The following is a 22,518-nucleotide window of genomic DNA, read 5'->3' as shown; positions in this document are numbered from 1 at the left end:
TTTGTGCAATTATATATTTGTGTACTAATATTGTGTCAATTCTTACTAATATTTCAATAATTATTACTAATTTTAATTTTCCGTAGAGTAAGTTTATAGCAATCGCAAAAAAATTTATGTTTCAAAACCTTCTGAACATTTTGGCATACCTTAGAAAAGATTGATGTATGTGAGCGTGTGGGTGCGTGTGCATGTGTGTATGTATGTGCGGATATAATTTTTAAAGAATTATTTTTGATGTTAAATATGTAAAATAAATCCCCGGCATTGTTGACTTCAATTACATCAAATTTTGTCTAAATTCCGTATTAAAATAGCCATAACCTAATAACTTTATTATTGTTGAACAACTTCTAAAATTCGTGAGAGACCCGCGGGCCACCGTTAATTGCTTTCACGGAAAGTTTCCATAATAAACATACATATATTGACATACACACATGTATATATGTATATCTACATACATGCAGAAATATTTTTACATAATATTACGTTGTTGGTCTATTTAGCAAGTGTTTGGTTTCATAACGCAAGCAAATGTTTCAATGACGTTTTTTTCATTGCCAAATATACTTCTGCATTTAGGTAAAATGGTAAAAGAAATATTTATTCCTAAATAATCTAAATGTTGATAAGGTTTATTAAACCCATAATTAAATTCTCTATATCAGGCAAAATTTTAATAGTTTTTTATGTTAATCGTATCCATTAATATTTCTGCTATTTGTAACCTATTTAATGACCCTGTTATTAAATATACATTATTAGAATCGAATACTTCAGAAAGGTTGCATTTTATGTATATAATTATATGTGCCTGTGAATACCACATTTGATAAGTTATGCAAATGATTTGTTTGCTCGCAATGAAAAAATGTATAATTATATTATCATAATTTAGCAAATGAAAGAAAAGGAAACTAGAACGGACTCGAATTGGGAAAGTGCGTCATTGGAGTAAAAATAGAACCAAAAACTAAACAGCTCGTTTCTCATCTTATTACCAATTTGACTGTGAGCAATTATATTGTTTTAACCAAAACAATTATATCACAACAAATAACACTTGTCAAACAAACAACTAACTGACTATATTCAGTACAACTTCCAGCTAATTTATCATTGTGAAAATGTGTTTTTTTACTGTTTTTCAAAAATTTGTTACTTGGTCCTTTTTACCCCATAGGCGTGTTAAAATAAAACGACCAGGTGATAAACAGGTCCAATGCTTTATTTTTTATTTTAAAGAGATTTTACGAAATAATAGTTACATTATTCAACCAATGCAAAATATAAATTTCATGTGTACAGTTTTTACATAGATAACACTGTATATAACCTTGAATTAGTATTTCGACAAAAATAATCATCAGCAGAGTTGAAACTATTTATTTAATTTATCTCTTGTAAAATTGTTTTGGTTAACTTTTTTTATTTCAACATTATTTTTACTATTTTTTATTGTTTACACCTTTGCCAGGGTGAAGGTTCAGTTGGTACTTTTTACCCTAACCACGTCTAAGCTTCTATAGAGGTTATATAACAAAAAACTGTTGAATACATCTTATAAAACTTGATTAAAATATCAAAGCATCTTATAAATCAGTAATCTAGTATACCTAAGAATTATATTGAGGTCTCGTAAACTAAACAACAGTGCTCACAAGTAAAAAACATTTCAAACATTGCCGTTCATCTCCTGATTACTGGTTATACAACTTTTTTCTTCTACTTTCAAATATTGTTGAAAAAATCCTAACACTACTTTTTGTTTTGAGATATTGGCCGTGAACCTTTTGACTCGCGGACCTTTCAGCAGGATATACCTTATTGCAATCAGTTTTTAAATTTTCAAAATTGGTTCCAATTTTTTGTGAAAAACCTAGGCAAAACATTTTGCGCTTTTCTGCTAATTTAAAAGAAATGGCTAAGCCGATCACGAGTCCTTATCGAATTTTACAAAATTGAGTTTTGAACGTCTGCATCTATATGTAAAACCACTATGTGGCCAAAAATGAAAAAAAAATGAGAAAAATTGATAATTTCCAACTGATTAATTTACCAGTCCGCCTCTGCCTATTACAAATGCCGTTATTTTAGGTTATATTTGCTTTACGATTGCGTTAACATATTTTCTCAATCTCAATCTCAATCTCAATTCATCTCGGGCGTTTAGCAAACGTGTCGTCTCCCCGTTTATGAATAATAATGCTCGGTCGTGTTTTTGTTTGTCTTCGAGTAGCTTTCTCTATTTCTGAAATGCGAATCGTCGTTATATTATTATATAGTTTTATTAATCATCTGTCGATCGATTCTTTTTCCACTCGAACCGTTTATTGAACTCGATACTAGCTAGCATTACTCAATAGATTGATTGATCGCTCAATAGGTCGATCGTTGTTTATTATTATTGTCGGTTGGATAATGATCAATTAGGTTATGGAATTGGGATTGATCTTTTGAAGTAAAACTTTTTTAGGCGCGACTAGGGTGTAAATCCGTGCAAATGCAACGGAAGTGCGTTACGGCAGATAAGATAAGATAAGAGTCGAGTGCCAATGATTCGTCATTCGCTCTCGATGATATCATTTCTATACGGGTCGTGTATGTGAATAGAGATCTGTCGTTGTATGCGTACCGATATCAACAAGGAAATCGGCATAAATAAATAAACATTTTAAAGTTACATCGTAGTACAAATCTGAATTTAATGAAAAATGTCTGAATCAGAAGAATATTATATCCTGTTCCTTGAAAATGATAAAATAAATTAAACATTTGTGCCGTGTACTAAACGTAAGTTTATTGATTAAAAATTATTTCTATATTATTCGTAGTTTCTATAAATCTTTGAAGTTATTAAAATGGAAAATATTCTTTAGGCAAGACAGGTATTACAGCTGTTTAATGAATAAGATTATATCGTCAGCAAAAAAGTGAAAAAAATACAAACAGTCAATGAATGTATGTTAATTTCAATTACATGAAGTTCTTCAAACACAATTATTACATGATGAGTAAAATTGTGAAAACATATTTGTTTAGACGTTGTTTAACATAATCTACTGTGTGAATTTATTAATCAGCAATTACTTCATTTCACTAATGAAGGTTCATTTCTAAATGCCAATTACAATGACAAACCGATCATGTCATATTTGAAGTATGACTTTGATTACATTATTGTTTTTAAATATTATACATATTTTCAATGCTATTATAAATAAATAATTTATAATTAATCATTATATAAATGTGCATAATGGTTGAAGACACTAATAAATGTGTGCATCACGAGTGTTACCATATCTTATATATAAAAATGAATCGCAAAATGTTTTGGTAAGCGCATAACTCAACAACGCCTGGACCAATTTGGCCAATTTTTTTTTAATGTTCGTTGAAGTCCAAGGATGATTCTTACGACGAGAAAACATCGAATAATTGCCGGAAAAACCCTAAAAACAGCCCTTTTTTCTCATACAAACGTTTTCTAACTAAAACGTAGAATCAATTTGAGCTTTATTGCTATTAAATAAAGTTCATATTAAATTCATTAACAAGCACTCACTGTATACTCCTCCTAAACGATTATTCGGATTTTGATAAATTTTTCTGAAGTTTGTTAAGAAAAAATTCTAATGTGATTGTAAATTACTGGGATGTATGGGCAATACTGTAGAAAAAAAATGAAAAAAAAGCGAAATACGACATGTCATTATTTAAAGCAGTTCTACATTTAACATCGCTCATATTATAGATGTATATGCATTTTCGTGTGAAGAGTAATTTAAAAAACAATAATTATTATTTTTAGGTAAACGGTAAATATTAGTATATTATATTAAAAAATTGCAGACATAGGTACAGGAGAACGTCTGTCGGGTCATCTAGTTACTAATAAACATTATTCAAAATTGTTATATGATGTATTTATTATTTACTTAAATGCCATCTTGTACAGTAGCAAATAAGTTTTACTTCAATCGCGTGTGATCCTTTGCTTCTCGCACTTTTTTTTTGTTTTGCTTTTCGACTCATTAATAAATTTTTCTAAAGATGTATTTAAATTTTCTAACCCTTATTCTCTTTTATTTTCAGATCACACCGATGTCGTCTTCCACTCAAACCATTCCCTCGTCGGATCGCCGATCTACCGCCAAACTTCGCCTGCAAGAAGTCTTGATAAGGCGTCGCTCGTAATAGCGCGGCGATCGGCGACGGCGCAATTAATTCGCGGATATCGTTAGAGCCTCCGCCCGGTGCAGACCGGTGGCCCCCCGGCCGATGGGCGAGTGCCCCGCCGCAAGCTGGACGGGCAGGGCCCTCGCCGCCCCGCAGCGGCGGGGGCAAAGCACCCGTTGTCACAGGAGGCTGTGCAACTCCACAATGGTAATGGTAAAGAAAAGCTGGCGAGGAGGCCGCATTCCTGGTATGCGGCTGCGGGGGCGGTCGACGATTCTCAGGTAATAATAATAAATTTTAAGTCATTTGTGATATTAGCAATCTTACATATAAAAATGGAGCTCTCTTTCAAATGTCCAAGTAAAACTCGAAAACGGCTAAACCGATTTGACCAGTCTTAGTCTTGAAAAATTCGTGCCAATCCAGTGATGGTCGGAAAAGTGAGATATTATTCCAAAATCGCGTAGAAACTTTACATTTTAATTTGAAAATTTTTGCAGAAGCGTAGTTTGAATAAAACAATGGACGGTGGCTAATACTTGAAATGTCAAACGTTTTTGACAGATGATGTTCGATTATGTTTAATAGGATGTTACGTGAATATTATTCAATTATGATTAAATTGTAGCAAGTAGTTTTGTTTGTAGTTTTATTTACATCAAAAACGTTAGTAAACGGGCCGCAAGTGTTACTAGAAACTCAAAATATCAACTTATTTGAAATGCACTTTTTGGCATATTTTTCTCAAACACGAAGCTCTGAAAGATTTCATTTGTATCATTATTTACTCATGGGAATTTATAAAACATTTTCTAGGTTATATTATTTTTTATTTATGTTATTTAAATTCAGAACCTAAATTTGGTATCGATGAAATGGACATTTTGTCGAATAATATTTTCCCAGATATAATTTCCCAGAATTTATCGAAGAATAGATAGTAATATACGAAGGTCCGGGGTTGAAAAGATCCACCACCGATGTGTCAAAAATCAGTAAACTTAAGCATTGTTTAACAACAATATTTGAAAGTAGAGGAAAAAGGATGTATAACCAGCTATAACTTTGATTTAAAGACTTTGATATAGGGAGATAAACGGTAATCTTTGAAATAATATAAGTATTTTCTTCCGTTGGTAGATTTTTAGCATTACTTAAAAATGTAATCGTTTTGTAAAATCCTTTAAAATTAAAATAAGACTTCAAACCTGTTTGCCACCGTTTCAAGTTACCCCGCCTATAGGGTAAAAAGGTCTAGATAACAAATTTTTGAAAGACATAAAAAAGCACATTTCTACAGTGATAAAGTAGAAGGCAGTTTTACTGAACGTAGTCAGTTAATTGTTCGTTTGAAATTTGTTATTTGTTGTGATATAATTGTTATGGTTTTCACAATACGAGGTCTGTTCAAAAAGTTTTCGTAATTTTCGTTTTTTCAAAAAAATATTTATTTATTCGTCTACATTAATGTGGTCCCCTTCAAAGTAGTCCCCCCCAGATATAATACACTTATGCCAGCGTTTTTTCCAATTTTCGAAGCACCCTTGATATTCACTTTTTGATATGTCCTTGAGCACTCTCGGCGATTTTCTTCAATCGAGGAAAACCGCCGTCCTTTCATGGGTCTCTTCAACTTTGGGAATAGGAAAAAGTCACACGGAGCCATATCTGGTGAATTTTTGCACTTTGCAACACTTTATTTCATTTTTTACGCAAAATTTAATACAAATTTTTTGACTTTTTCAATTCTTCCATTGTAAAAATCGCCGAGCTCAGAAAAACACGTCGAACCTTAGCGACTACCACAGACAAAGTAAACAGTGAATATAGCTGAAAATTTCATCATACTTTAGGGGCATGTATACCAACACAATAAAAAAAAAATTTTGACAATCAGACACTCCAGACCCGCGAAATTTAATTATTAGTAATTCTTTTTGAACAGACCATGTACACTTTATATTTGCTCAAAGTCAAATTGGATCTTTGTGCCACGCCCTGCTCTACATATATACTTTTCATTAAATTTACCTTAATTTATCGAATGTTACTTGAAATTTTTCAAAAAGCAGGACAAAGAAGAAATAATTAATTTTTTATCTCTACTCTGAAATTTGAAAATTTTGTATTAGTTCAGTAGTATTATTTACAATTATATACAAAATCCAGAATCCAAAAAGAATCTGAAAAAATCTTGAATCGTAATCAATAAGTCGAAAGACCGAAAAAGACTTGGATTAGATTATACCATGTTTTCTATAGAAAGTGTATAAAACTTCCAGTTTGTTTGTGTTGACAAAATATAGACAAACTAATGGGTTTTTTTGTTTTTATAATACCTCATTGTATATTGCATTCAAACAACACATCCTTATACACTTAAAGTATTAATATTTTTGATTCCCTAGAAATTGTTTAGAATATACCTTACTTAGCAAAACACCGTTTGCCGGGTCAGCTAGTTTGAATATATATTTTTTCCCAGATCTCCCTCGAACCATACTACGATCACCGAGGCGACTCCTCACCGTTTACGACTAACGCCTGCAGCAGCGACGTTTCCGCGCTGATCAGTCCACCAGGAAGGCGCTCAGGAGCCTCTATAGTATCAGTGCACAACCCCCGCACTTCGGCCAATTCAACCGCATTACTAAACCACAACCACAATCAGAACAAAACCACCGCTAATGCTAATAGTAACAATAGTACACGTAGAAAATTCGAATTGAGGTTTGTCAGGACACTAATTCATCATAGTAAGGATGATGGTAGTAATGGGGCCGGGGTTGGTGCTGCTGCGGAGGCCAGGGAGGCTAAAAGCAGTTTGTTGGAAGGAGTTGGAGAAAAAAGGCCAGAGATTGTTAAGAGTGGAAATGTAGTGGCTAATGGAGGTCTGATGAATGGAGGTGGTGATGCGCACAAGATGCTGCTGAAGTCGAGTACGAGTGCTAATCTGATGCACAATCACAAGTGAGTAGATAGTAATAATTAGATTGAGGATTTATTTTTAATCTATTAACTGGGTACAGCTAGGCCACTTGATTTTAAACACCAATAATTTTGTTAATTTAGCTGTTAGCTGGGAAAAAAGTAGATTAAATGTTAATTTTAACATTTGTCTACGTGGATGTACTGAAATACCGTCCACACCGGTAAAAAGATAATAGGTATAAACACCCAAATAATTTATAATGACCTTTTCATCAGAAATATCATTACAATGGTGGCAAATGTTACAGTGACTATCTATCAATTTTACGCCACCCCTACTTCAGAATATATGTTTCTACAAACCAGTCAGACTCTTTGTATTGCTTTTTAATCATTTAACCGAAAAAGACATAAAAACATGTAATAACCGTAAGGGAGCGTCTATTAATCACGTGATCGATTTTTTTAAGGAGTTTTGGACCCCTCTCTCCTTGGTGCTGATATTTAAAATTACCCCTCCTCATCTCCAATAAACATCACGTGTATTTTTCGTAACGAGAAAAAAATGTAAAATTTTTGATTTTTTTTTTAAATGTTTGGCAAAAAAATAAAGACACGTGATATCTTACTATACCCGTCCCTCCACCAAGTGTTATTTCGTGATTTTTTGTCAAACAGACCCCTCCCACCTCCTACAAACCTCAAGTGATTAATGAACGTTCCCTAACCACAAAATTTGACACAACCCAACCATAACTTACGCACACTTTTGGAGACAAATCATCGTAACGACTAAGCTAAATTATCTAACAAAATCTAATTGCTGGTAATAAAATACTAATACTCAACTAGAGATGGTTAACTCACTCCGGAGTTATCACTCCGATACAACTCCTCCCTCGGAGTGAATCCGAGCGGAGTTGTGTCGGAGATTTTGTCATATCCGACTTTTTTAAACAGGTATTAAATCTGTTAACTCGTTTGGGAAGGAAGCGATCGCTTTATCAGACGATAAGTAGTTTTATGACCTTTTAGGTATACGAGTCAAAATAATGCCATTGTGCATTTTCCAGAAAATACAAAAATATTATCATTTGCTTTTATTACAAAGTTTACTACAATATTTATATATAAAATTGATCCAATTTTATTTGATTCTCAAGTTTTGTGTTTTTACTTTGATCAACACTGCTAAAATTGAGTCGATCATCTGGTGGACCAAAAAGTTTTACAACCCGTCATTTATTTGTGAATTTTTTAGAAAAAATATTTTATTGATATTTATTCATAAATATTCATTTCAAATAATTAATGGGATGACAAATCCTTAGATACATAAACAACGCATTACAGAACAAATTTGTGTAGAGTATTTTGGTTTTAAAGTTTACGGAGTCGTGGAGTTGTTAAGCGGATATAACTCCTCCCTGAAGCGGAGTCAAGTTCGAACAGATCCGGTTTCGGATATGATAAGCCCATCTCTATACTCAACATATAGCAAAATTACAAACAAAGTGATCTGTCTATATATAAGTAACAGTTGTTATTAAAAGAAATGGAAGCAATGCGGTCTACAGATCGTATTGATTTAGGGCGCTGAATCCTTGCAATAACGTAAACTTGTTCAAACAGACATACTTCATCTTACTTCCTTTTGACCTTATCTCAAAATCAGTATGTCACCGTCACTACCGCACCCAGTCTTCCCTACTTGATTTTTCTATTCCAATTACATATTTTTTTTAAATTTTTTTTTATTATTATTTTTTATTCTGCAATCTGTTTTACATGAGCAACATTAAGCAGAGATTGCTAACAATGATTATATGTGCAACTATACCCAGAGGCGATTTTCACTTGAGGCTATATTTGATATCTATGACCTCAAGTGGAAATTTGACATCAAAGTTGCCTGATGTCAGGCTTGGCGGTAGCGGGAATCGATCCAGCGAACATTGGACTAGTTTGTGCTAGCCCACGCTCTAACCGATATCGCCACCGCTGGCCAATTACATAATAATTTTATAATTTTAACTAATATTACAATTATCAATTTCCTCCCCAGGCCAGTTCTGAAAGCAAACAAAAGCACAGGCAGCTTCCTCCCTCACACCACGACGAACCACCAGCACCACTTCGGCTCCTCCCACCATCACAGTTCCTTTCACCCGTGGCGCCCTTTGGCGTCGTCGGTCTCGGCCCACGACCTGGCGCAGCTGAACCGCCGACTGCTGCGATCGGCCGTGCCTCTGCTCCGGAGTCACACGAGCAGCGGCGGCGGACACGGAGGGGCCGCTGCCGGAACCGGAGTTGTAAATCTGATGGTGATCGGCGCCGGAGAGAGGGAACGTGTGGGGAGTGCGGGGGATCTGGGTGCAGCCGCCGGAGTGGGAAACACGATGGGGGACCACGGAAGGTGTTCGAGGTAAAAAATAGTTTTGTTGCATTTTTTATATGTGGTGGAGATGTGATTGAAAATAGTAGTAGGCAGTTTTTATGTAAATGTTAAAAAAATTATTTTTGTGTATATTAACCGCAAAACTATGTCTACAAAAACAAATTCCACACCCGTAAGTAATACTGTATTTTGTGTAAATTATAAAATTTTATTTTTAATAATTATATTTATAAAATATGATTTATAAGCTGAAATACCTCGCTCAAGTTTATATAAATAAATACCATTTTAGTCTAGAAAAAGTCATATAGATAAAAAGAAGTAGAAAGTCATATCATATTTTAATAAATAAATAAATCATATCAAGTCATATCAATAAATCATATCAGTCATATAAATAAATAAATAAATTAATTAATAAATAAATATTTTATGGGCATAAAAAATTAGACATTTTTTAGTGTCTAAGTGTATAAGTGAATTATAATAGAAATTATGTTTCCGTTTAATGATAAAGATTTATACTAGGGTTTATACGCATTTTGAATAGTATTTTTTTTTCGAAAAACCGGTTTAGAGTTGTTAAAAAACAAATGATTAGAAAATTTGGAGTGATTGAAAGCAGTTTTTGACTGAAATTATATGCTATTAAATTTTAATCATAATCATGTTTTATGCAATTTTTCGAGTAGTATTTTTTTAAAACCCATTTAACCTGTTTAGAGTTAAAAAAAAATTAACAGAAAATTTGGAGTGATTGAAAGCAGTTTTTGACTGAAATTATTTACTATTAAATTTTATTGATAATAATTTATTTATGTGATTTTTCGAGTAGTATTTTTTTTAAAGCCCATTTAACCTGTTTAGAATTAAAAAAAAATTAACAGAAAATTTAGAGTGATTGAAAGCAGTTTTTGAATGAAATTATTTACTATTAAATTTTATTGATAATAATTTTTTTGATAATAATTTTTATGCAATTTTTTGAATCATATTTTTTATAACCGGTTTAGAGTTTTTATTTAAAAAAAAAAACAGAAAATTTCTAGTGAGTTGAAGTACTCTTTTACTGTATTTATTTACTTTCAGTTTTATTAATAATATTTTTGTTATGCAATTTGGAAGAATAAAAAAATAATATGTGATCACGATATAAACATTTTAAAAACAATTAATTATTTGTTATTTATGCATAATTTTTACGTATAAGGGTGTGAATATTTTTTAGTATATCCAATACTGTGGTTCAGTTGGTTACAAACGTCATTTTCAAATCTTTTTCAGGTTTTATTAATTAATTGGAACCTACCAATCGGTATTTTTTTTTTTACTAAAAACCGATTTTCTAATTCTATGTTATTTCCTAAAAACCGACAAACCGACCAAGACGTTTTTTCATATAAAAGTGCATTTTTAGAAAAAAAAGTGTTTAAAGTGCTATAAATATAGTTATTAAAATTAAATTTTTATAAATACTCGTATAGTTATTTAATTATCAAAATCTAAATTTTATAATTTACATACAATGTGATATGACTTACAAAAATGGAATTTGTTTATATAAACTAGAGCAAATTATTGCAGTATACAAATTATATTTTATAAATATAATTATTAAAAATAAAATTTTATAATTTACATAAAATATAGTATTACTTACGAGTGTGGAATTTGTTTATGTAAACATAATTTTGCAGTTGTAATTTATGATGGTTAATTCACGTCAAATATTTACAAATTTAATAACAAATGTACAAATTTATTAAGTATTAGTCATTTTATTATAAAACATTTTCATGAGTTTGATCGAAAGTGTTCAGTAGTTTTTTGGCCTTAAGTTCTATTTGTTAAAGACATAATTTTTTTAAAAATTAGTAATTATAAGGCATCGTTTCATAAAGATATTTCTTTGTTTATGCACTTGACATTTATTCAGGTAGGCATCAAAAATATCAAATATTTTTGGTACCTTATTTTTATCAATAATAATTTTTATCAATAAATTTCTACCTGTTTAATATTTTTTATGATTTTTTAAAGACATTATCGATTATAGAGACGCCAGCTATGTTTATCGGGGTTTTATAGTTTTGATATGATAATTATAAATATATTAATTTACATAAAGAATAGATAATATGATAAATATTTACATATATTTATGACTGATACATTTGTACGACAGCATTATATTAGTAAACGTTGGTGAATGCGGCGAAGATAAATATTCGAATTTTGATAAAAATTTAATAAAAAAAAAGTATTAATAATGTATCTAAAATGCGTAACAATAAACATCTAACACTAATATGTATAAGTACTTAAGAAACATTTTTTTGTTTAAATTTTTAGTGAATGTTCTAACCTCAAAATAATTTAATAATATTAATCGCGACATTTATAATGAAAAGTTTTTTATTTTTATTTTAGCTGATTTTAAATAGTGCTGATAAAAGTGTTGGTTATACAAAATGCTGCCTAATAACTTATGATAAAAGTGATAAATATATGAATAGTAATTAAAATATTAATTTTTGCAATATTGTGTTGATAAATACATGTGTCTTTTACATAATGTGTACTATTTCTAAAGTATTTGTAAAACAAATACGTGGATCTCTAATTAAGAAAAGAATGAATATAATTGGTTTCTTGAAAGTGTTGAATAGAAAAATTTAATTCTATTGTTTTCGTCCAATGCCAGTATCATTATTTTTATGATGAATTAGAATCTCTGAAGTGTGTTTCAACATTCTAAGCTGTGCCAAGAGTGATTTCATAATGATATTCTTTGAAATGTAAATACTGCATGTATTATATATATCAAAAATCATTTTTCATCTATTTCTCTTATCCTCCAGATGTTCGAGCCTACTTTCCATGGCCTCCGGGGGTTCCCGCTATTCTTTGGTGCAAGGTGGAGGAGCCTTTGTATCAGTTTCGAAGGAAACACCGACGACTCCTCCTGGTGCAGTTGTCCAGGAGGAATCAGAAGACAAAGAAGAAAAGGAGCAACAACCGCCTATTACATGCAAATTGTGCCTCACCGAATCGTCTGATGTCACCAGATTGACAGGGTGCGGATGCGTCTTCTGCACAGAGGTAAGATAGTAGATAAGTTGTATATTAGTCCAATAAATTGAACTGGCATCCGTATTCCAAGATGTATTTCCCAAGAGTGTCTTATTACCATAAGATCTTGAAAAAGTATTCCAAATCGGAAGTACCAATGATGCGAAACCGGACAATCGCGCCAGAATTGCGGAAGTGAAAATATTTCCGCGGTCCGAACGGAAGAAGGTCAGCGAGTCAGTCGGAAATGACCTCGGTCAGTCCAGATAATTTTGCTTTTGCTCATTCGAATGAAATCATATCGAATTTCTTGAAAATAAATCGAATGTTTTATGTGATCGATTTCAAGATTTGACAGGGTCATGATATTTTTGCAAATATTTTAATCGGTTTATCACAGGAATAAAAATTATAAAGTACTGTTTAAAAAAAATTATATGTGTTGTCATACACATAAAAATTGCAAAGGTGTGTCAGTAAAGATAAATTTTATTTAAACATAATTTAATCAAAATCGATATAAGATTTTTCAGGGGGAGTTGTGGGGGGGGGGAGTTTCGACAAAAAACACGAAACATTACGTCGGGGAGAGAGGGTATAGTATGATATCACGTGCATTTATTTTTTACCTATTTTTTTATAGATCCGATCCGATTTTTTATATAGATTTTCGACAAAAAAATTAAAAATAAAAATACAAATTTTCTCGTAACTAAAAATACACGTTGTGGTGATAATTTTGAATATCACCGCGTATCACTAAGGGGGTGTCCAAAAATCCTTTAAAAATCGATCACGTGATTAATGAACGCCCCTAATTAATCTCTTTGTAATTTAGTTGATTTTTTTTTTTTGACTATTGTGATGACTTTTGTGTGATGATTTGTGAATTTATTGACTTAACGAACACCCTAAAATATTATAGGCCTACAAGAAGTGCCTTAATCATAAAAAATCATTAGGAAAATATTTTGAAATTTTTTGGAATAATTTGCAGTAATGTAGGGCGAGGCACAAAGTTCCAATTTGACTTCAAGTACTAAATGTGCTACATTATAACACGTATCAAACAACTAACTATCGAACTACGTTCTAATTATAGAAGGTTGATTTTTTAATATTTTTTTTAAATTTGTAATCTGTCCCTTTTTACTCCATAGACGGGGTAAAATGGGACAACCAGAGGGCAAATAGATCCAGTGCATTATTTTTATTTTTAAGTGATTTTATAAAATAATAATTCAACGAAGGCTTCAGTTCATTTTTACAGAGATAACACTGTATATAACCTTGATCTGGTATTTCGTCAGAAATATTCATCAAGAGAGTTAGAATAATAATTTATTAAATTTACCGCTTGCAAAATTGGCCTTTTTAACTTAATTTATTTTTTTGTTTACTTTTGTTTATTGTGTACACTTTTGGCAGGGTAAACGTTCATTTCATACTTTTTACCTTAAAACTAACAATACATCTTATAAAATAATTAAATATCGTGTACTTAAAAGTAACATTCAGATATGATAAACTAAACAACAGTGCTCAAAACGAGAAAAACTAACGACAAAAATACTTTTTCTCCTGATGTCGAAGTCGACTAATTTAAGGCGATGGCTTGTAATTTATTTTTTGTCCCGTAGGGTAAGTTATACTAATCGTAAAAAAATCAGAAATTTTTATATATCATTACGTTTCAAAGGTTTCTGAAGATTTTGACATACCTTAGAAATAATTTATATATGTGTATGTGTGTGTTTGTGCGAAATTTTTGTCGACGATTTCGGGAACACGGATTAACCGATTTGAATAATTCAAAAAGCATTCAATTCGTATTGATAAGGAGACGTGCTGATTAGTTTTTTGCGAAAGCAGGTCTAGCCGTTCCGAAGATACGGGGCAAAAAGTGCCAAAAACGGTAACTCAGTTTTTAAGAGAACGGAGCGTCCGATTTTAATAATTCAAAGAACATTTTACTTGTACTGGCAAGATGAAGAATTGAATAAATTTTTGGGAAGGCAGGTCCAGCGGTTATGGACTCTCAATAAATATAAGTTAAAAAAATGTCATTGGCGGTAAAAAATGTTTATTGGACATATGTAGATCAAGTTATCAGATATTTTATAGAGATTTTAATAATGTGTACATATTTTGTGTATATTTTTTTGGATTTCGTACCAAGATTCTTAATTACGGTACGGGAAATTCTAGCAATTTGCCTTAAGGCACGATGCCATGCACCCCACTAGTTTTTGTGATAATGTTGGTCACGTAGAAATAAGCACTGCAATCTTCTGGTGATAACTCTGTTTTATTACATTTGCAATATTAAAGATATTTAGTGGGGACTTTTTTGCGAGATGCAGTACATTTCACTTTTTTGCCATTTTGCAATTTTTAGTATTCGAATCTGGACCCATATTTCTGGAATCCCTGATTGTACCTCTGTTAAGTTTATTGCTCAGGGCGTGGTTCGCATTCCGATTCCTCCGGATCCTGCTGCGGTATGCGGAGCAGGTGCGCCGCAAACACAATAAATAAACAAATACACACACCGGTTCTATTTTCAACCTAGCATTTATTTCATGTTGTTCGAGCCGTGAGCTAAATTTAATACGTATCATATATTTATGATTCACGATTTTCGATAATTATCATTTTATAAGCACGCGACGACCGAACTCATGCAGACCATAAACAAAAACTGACATTTGAATTAAATATAGGAAACGTTCAAATTTACGTGCCGATATGAAAAAAACATTATTGTAGAAAACAATATGCTGAAAATTTTCCAGTTGTTAAAACAAAATCGATGGCCGGTTTCGGCTTCAGACACGTGGAGGAAAAAAACTTGATATAAATATAAATAAACAAGTGTGCTAAAATTCGATGTATCGATTTTAAGTATTGGGATTTTGCGGATTTTGTTGTCAATAATCGTTTATTGACCGGGTGGCCCTCGAATTTTTACAGATTTTTGTACATTTCTCTTCCGCTTAAAGTTAAATTTATTTAAAGTTAAATATATTTCCAATATATTATTTATAATAATTCTAGTTATTGTATTTTATAATATTTCTTATTACTTCTATATTTAAACTTTATTTACTTCCCGTAGGGTAGTTATAGTAATCGGCCGAAAATCGAAAATGAAAATTTTTGCATATCTTCAGTGGTTTCTGACCATTTTCTGACCACATACCTCAGAAAAAATGTATGTTTGTGTGTGTGTGTTTTGTATGTCCGCATTTTTTCGTCCACGTTTTCGGGCGCACGGATCAACCAATTTGAATGGTTCAAAAAACATTCGATCCTTGTTGATAGGGAGATGTGCTGATTAGTTTTTGGCAAAAGCAAGTCCAGCTGTTACGGAGATGCGGAGCAAAGAGTGCAGAATATACAAATCGAGTTTTTAAGAGAACGGAGTATCGGATTTGAATGATCCAAAAACATTCAATTAGTATTGATTGGGAGAAGTGGTGATTAGTTTTTGGCAAAGGCAGGTCCAGCTGTTCCAGAGATACCATGCTAAATATGCAAAAATGGCAGTTTTTGATAGAACTAAGCATTCGATTTGAATTATTCTAAAAACTTTCTGCTTGTGTTGACGAAAAGAATATTTAATATTGTGTTGAAGAAAGAAACATTTAATATACCTCGAATATTTTATTACGGTACGGGAAGTTCAAGCAATTTGCCTTAAGGCACAATGCCATTTACTACTAGTTATATATTTATTTCAGCGGCAATCAGAATTTAACATAAAGTTCTATGAGCTACTGTGATGACTGCAACCCAAACATTGCCCGATGTGATAAATTTATTATTACATTTTTTTAATACTGATGACATTCTTTATTAAAGCAATATATTGCTATCTATATTTTCAAGTAAAAATCGATGTCACTACTGCTTGACATCAGGTTGTCCAATGCGCAACTTGTGAATAGAAACCCATATGGCTCCAACCAGTAAGCCACAGAAAGAAAAAATCAAAATATTAAATACGTTAAAAATTTTATTTGGGACTAAGGTTCTATATTCTGAAAAAGTTTCTTGTACCTTTTGACGCAAATGTTTTTGAAGGACTTAAGACGAGAAAGAATTTAGATGATGGGCGATTTATAATTACTATTGCGAATACTATAGGCGAAAACAGAGTACATAGATTACATTGAAGGAAAAACAATTGAGGTACAACATTCTCTGAAAATTTGACTTCGAACTGTGAGGCTCGGCCCATAAAAGATTCTTCGATTTATTAGCATCATATTTCTATTATATATCCTTGTACAAATAGTGTTCATAACTAAATCGGCCTTCTCCGCCTTTGATTGCCGCCGCAATCTGGATACATTCGGATAAGTGAATTTTGGCAAAGGGCCAAGGGAATAGTTTTCGTGCAAGAGCACTCCGCAGTCTATCGATTTTACTTAAACCGTGGTGACCTTGTCCTCTGCCGTTTTGTACCAGTCGCAACATACTTGAATATCTGCAGAATGGCATATAGGACTAGTTGTAAAAGATTATTTAGAATAATCAATGTTTTTGAAAAAAATCTATTAATCTTTCAAAAAATCTTAGAAGTATTTTTTATTTATTTAGTTTTGCAAACTCAGTAATAGTCCTATGCATGCCTATAAATTTAAAATATCAGATTTTGTTAAAGTAAGTATTTTATTGTGATCACAAACAACATCTAGTAAAAACTTCATCCATCCATCCAGCCAGGTCAACGTTCCAATATTTTTTATTTAATTTCTGCGTTTTTTTATGTTTATGCGATGTTTACGAATTGTCTAATACTGAATTGTTGGCGATAATCCTATCTGTCCGTTTTTTATATCTTCACAATCGTTTCATTTAATGACAACAAAACAAAAAGCATCTATATTTAGATTTTTGTTATTCTTTTCCCACGAATTTTGACGGGCGTGCCAATTTTAATGAGTCTGATATAAAGATAGAATTAGAAAGAGGTGGTAAATGACTGGGTTAGGTTGATAGGATGAATCATTTTATTGAAAAAAATTATTATTATACAGTTCTTGGTATGACCAAGAAAGTTGAAATAGTCTAATATTTAATATAACTTAAGTGGTAAACTCCACACTTAACTACATAAATTTTCTCCCAATTCTTCAAGCTTGTGCCAAACTCCATCCATCCCTGTACTTCTATTACCATTATGATCTTGGAATCAGTTTCAAGGCAACATCCCCAATAGCCATATACATTTCATCCAAAACAGACTTTTGGAAATCGGTTATTTCCCCACATCGATATTAGCTCTAAGTGTGTTTTTACATCCGAAATTGCTCCGATTTCTCGAGTTGGCGACTTACCAAAAAACGATGTTGCGGAATTCAATTATAATAACATGATAAGTGGATATAGGGCAGATTGGGGCATAGATGTAAAAAAATGTGTAATCAATTAAATAAAAGTTTAATGAGTGAAATGACTATAAAGAAGAAGAATGCGGACTATTGACTCTAATATCAATATAGTCAATCTCGATTTTTGCGACTTTTATAACGATCTAGCTAGACCTCTAAATATTTTTCCAAATCGATTTTTTTATTTTCATTCTGGACCAACAGCCAGGGGTCGAGCAGATCGACCTTGATGCAAGTAGTGCTGTCGACGCGCAGTAATCGATATTCGCGATATAGTCAGTTCAGTATGTACTTGCGAAAAGCGCAATGCGACAAAGTTACAAAACACATATGGAGAAGCCCATCTTATAATTAGGAGGAAACAAATTAATGAGAAAATTGCGGAAATTAGATGGCATTTATTACTTTTTTATTGGATCTCCAAAACCGCTGCACTGCCTATCCAAAAAATTAATCAGTTCTTCATTTCGTCAATATAAATAACATGTTTTTTTTTTGAGACATCCAAATTGGATGCTCCGTTCTCCTAAAAACGGAATTGCCATTTTCAGCACTTTTTGCCCCTAATCTTCGAAACGCCTGGACCAGACTTTGCCAAAAACAAATCAGCACATCTCCCTATCAATAGGATTTGATTGATTCGATTCGGTTGATCCATGCGCCCGAAAACGTGGACGAAAAATTGTATCCATACATATACACACACATCCATTTTTTCGAAAATATGCCAAAATGTTCAGAAACCTTCAAAACGTGAAGAAATGCCAAAAATTTCAATTTCGATTTTTGGACGATTACTATTACCTTTCTTACCCTACGAGATGTTAAAAAATAAAAATATGCTATCCTCTGTCCGTTCTTTCAATATTAAGTGCCGACAAGTGTTTACTAATAATATCAACACACATTTCGCGAATTGTAACAGTTATAAATGATTGTCGAAATGAAGAAAACAGAGTCAGTCCGAAATAAAAACAGAGGCGTCGAACGGCGCCCCACGCCTTCTATTTATATCACGGACGGTCATCGTTATATTTTATGGTGCTATCAATCTTATCAAGGCCGCTTTTTATGCTCGACTATGGCTTTTCTATGCTAATACTAAATGAAAGATTATGCTGGGAAATGGAAATGGAAAATTCGAACGCCCTACTGTTTTATTTCGCTCTGTTCATGAAACAATGATGAACGGAATCAATAGGCGGCAGAAGGTAATTGAAAATTCAGTAAACCAGGAGGTAAATACTGAAGGCTCTTGCAAACGGCGTTATGATCAAATTATATTTTGGTGCAACATATTTTTGAAGTAAAACTTCTTTAGGGTGTAAATCCGTACAAATGGAACAGAAGTCCGTTACACCCAAACTGTTCGTCATCCGCTCTCGATGAAATCATTTCAATGCGGGTCGATTGTGATTAGTCGTCGTGTATGTGAATAGAGATCTGTAGTTGTATGGGTACCGGCATCAACGTTGTATGCGTACCGATATCAACAAGGAAATTGGCATAGATAAATAAACATTTTAAAGTTACATCGTAGTACAAATCTTGGTTTAATGAAAAATGCCTAAATCAGAAGATGGATTAGAAATTATTTCTATATTATTGGTAGTTTCTATAAATCTTTGAAGTTATTAAAATCGAAAATATTTTTTAGGCAAGACAGATATTACAGCTGTTCAAAGATATGAAAATATATCGCCAGCGAAAAAGTAAAAAAAATACAACAAGTCAATGAATGTATGTTAATTTTAATTACATGAAATTCTTCAAATACAATAATTTGTGAAAACAATATTTGTTTAGGCGTTGTTTAACATAATCCACTATGTGAACGAATATTATAGAAGTTATTAATCAGCAATTACTTCATTTCTCTAATGAAGGTTCTTAAGTTAATTTTTTTATTTCAAAATTCTCAAATACCAAAAACACAATTCCTTAATATAATGATAATAATTGATTTTGTGATTTTTAATAAGTTTTAACAAACGGCATACTATCTAAACTAAACTGATTTTGAGATATGGTAAAAAGGGAGAAAGATGAAGTATGTTGGTTCGAACAAGTTTCCATTATTGCATTGAGTCAGCGCTCTACATTAACATGATCTGAAGACCGCAGAATCGAAAATAAGTTTTTTTGATCCCTCGCCTTTTTCGTGTGTGATTTGACTTTTTAAATAATACATCGTATTTGAGGTTCAAATTACCATTTAATTTACTTAATTTACTTTTCTCCAGCTAAGTGGTGAATTAACAAAATTATTGCTGATCAAAAAAATTACACAATCGTACCCAGTTTCTCCTACGATCTGTATAAGAAACATCTTTAAGGGATGCTGATCAAAATAAAAAATACACAACCGTACCCAGTCTCCCTTACGATCTGTATAAGAAATATCTTTAAGTTATATATAAATATACACAGTAAGAAAATCTAAACTAAAATCGGTTCAGTAATTTAGGAGTCAATTCCAGACAAACGTCGTGACCCATACTTTAATCATACATAACTATTCAGTGGAAAATAACTAATTACTTTAATTAATTAATTAAATTTACGAGAATAATCTGCATCAATCTAGTTAATTAAATGGCTAAGAGTACATGAACTAGTAGTCCAATTTCTTCTAATATTTCATTCGACACAAACAAAAATTTTCTCGAAAATAATTTAATTAAATCATGAAAGTTTATTCCATTTCAGTTGTTCATCACTCAATTCAAAAACATGTTTTTTTTGATAAATTATTATCCTGTTTTCGTGTTTTTCTCGATTTCTGAATTCTTGCCAAGGAGTGAATGTCAACAGAGGAACGCGAATAATAAAATATCGATATTACGTTTATGATAATTTGCAACCTTCTTTACGACAATCGTTAAACTCCAAAATATTTTGGCAAAAGCGCATTCCATTAGGCTCCGCCATGGAATTTACTAATATTATCGATTGCGCTGGATACTTATTATATTTTTTCCTTTTCCAGTGTATGCGTTCTTATGCAAGATTCGAAGTATTAGCCGGTGCCTACACAATAACCTGCCCCGATGCCGAATGTCCAGCCAGAGGCGTCCAGCCTGGCACAGTTGTGCAGCCCACCAGCACTCTCACCCAGGACGAAATTAAAACATTGGCTGGCGAGAGGCTGCTGCAGAAACACAATCAGTACAGACTGAACAGAGGTAAGAAGTTAGAAGATACAATTTAAAAATTATTTTATTATTGTTATTATTATTTATTTTTTAGAAATCGATATGGATCGTACGAGAACCTGGTGCCCTCGTGCAGGTTGCGAGACTGTTTGCTCGGTGGCTGCTCCAGATGGTACTACAGCTGCTGCAGGTGCTGCTTCAACAGCAGCAGGATCTAGTTTGGGGGCTGCTGCTCCCAGAAGACCTCCTGTGTGTGCTGTGCAATGTCCAACGTGCAGTGATGAATTCTGCTCCAGTTGTAAAAAACAAGTAAGGGATAATAATTACTTGAATACAAGTTACAAATTGGTTTTTATTAATTTATTTCTGATCTATTAGTGGCATCCAGGACAAACTTGCGAGCAATATGCACTGACACTAGGAGCTGAAGAAGGATTTCCGTTACTTCTGGCAGGTCCTGGTGGCTCCGAGTTGATCAAAAGCTGTCCACTTTGTTCAGTGCCAATCGAGAAAGATGAAGGCTGTGCTCAAATGATGTGCAAGAGGTGTAAACATGTCTTCTGCTGGTACTGTCTTACTTCACTCGATGTAAGTAGTATGAGATCATACACCTTATACCAGTGATTCCCAACCTTTTTTGGGCCCCGCCCCACCTTGAGGTTTATAAAAACGTTATGCCCCTCCCCATACAATTTTTTTTTCTCCCAGAAAAAATGAGAACGATAACTTTTAAGATGAAATCGCTATTAAATTGTTATTAAACATCATAAGTAAAATTTCGGAATAAGCCAACATACGGAAAATTTAAACTAATTTTATTACTGTTCTTTTTCGAAATTTATTTAATGCAATACTTAAGCTAAAATAAAGATTTTATAGTAGGTTCTAATCAAAGCTTTTTCTTTTTTTCAATAAATTATAGCAAACTCTTGTACATATGATTACATTTGGGCATTTAGTTTCAGTTTCTTCATAAAGCCACTTCTTAACGAATTTACTTGACGTTTTCTTAAACGGAATTATATCTTAATTTTATATATTTTTTGTTAAATCTTTTTTAGTTATCACATTGGCAACTAAGTAAGTGCGCATATTTTTCTAGAAATTGATAGTTATCGTTGGCAACTAAGTAAGTGCGCATTTTTGTTAAAAAATCAAAGACAATTTTTGCGTAGAATTAAATAACTTTGTTATGTATACCATTTTGATCGATGGCCTTTTGTTATTTTCAAAGAAGCATCATTATCCCAAGTTTATAAAACTTCTAGTTTTTATTAGCAAAAACTGAATTACACACAATTTGACACCATCATGATTTTTTTTAATTCAAGGGTTTTAAATCAGATGGTTTGTGGTCAGGAACATTTGGTGGATGTGG

General features: G+C 32.3%; 1 protein-coding gene across 1 annotated transcript in view; it reads left to right on the top strand.

Annotated features, from left to right (window-relative positions):
• Positions 1 to 22,518, top strand: part of LOC113386813 (probable E3 ubiquitin-protein ligase RNF144A) — a 50,410-nt gene that overhangs the window by 26,454 nt on the left and 1,438 nt on the right. The window contains exons 2-8 of the mRNA XM_026624573.1: positions 4,102 to 4,466; positions 6,671 to 7,155; positions 9,182 to 9,541; positions 12,376 to 12,616; positions 20,975 to 21,170; positions 21,235 to 21,449; positions 21,519 to 21,728. Of these exons, the coding sequence (XP_026480358.1) occupies positions 7,082 to 7,155; positions 9,182 to 9,541; positions 12,376 to 12,616; positions 20,975 to 21,170; positions 21,235 to 21,449; positions 21,519 to 21,728 (1,296 nt within the window). The 5' untranslated portion in view covers positions 4,102 to 4,466; positions 6,671 to 7,081. The remainder of the gene's footprint in view (positions 1 to 4,101; positions 4,467 to 6,670; positions 7,156 to 9,181; positions 9,542 to 12,375; positions 12,617 to 20,974; positions 21,171 to 21,234; positions 21,450 to 21,518; positions 21,729 to 22,518) is intronic.

The sequence above is a fragment of the Ctenocephalides felis genome, unplaced genomic scaffold, assembly GCF_003426905.1.
Source record: "Ctenocephalides felis isolate EL2017-DRISC unplaced genomic scaffold, ASM342690v1 CF-g0.4_SCAFFOLD_03571, whole genome shotgun sequence".
NCBI lineage: Eukaryota > Metazoa > Arthropoda > Insecta > Siphonaptera > Pulicidae > Ctenocephalides > Ctenocephalides felis.
Note: the sequence above shows the minus strand (reverse complement) of the source record. Positions and strands in the feature narration are given on the sequence as shown.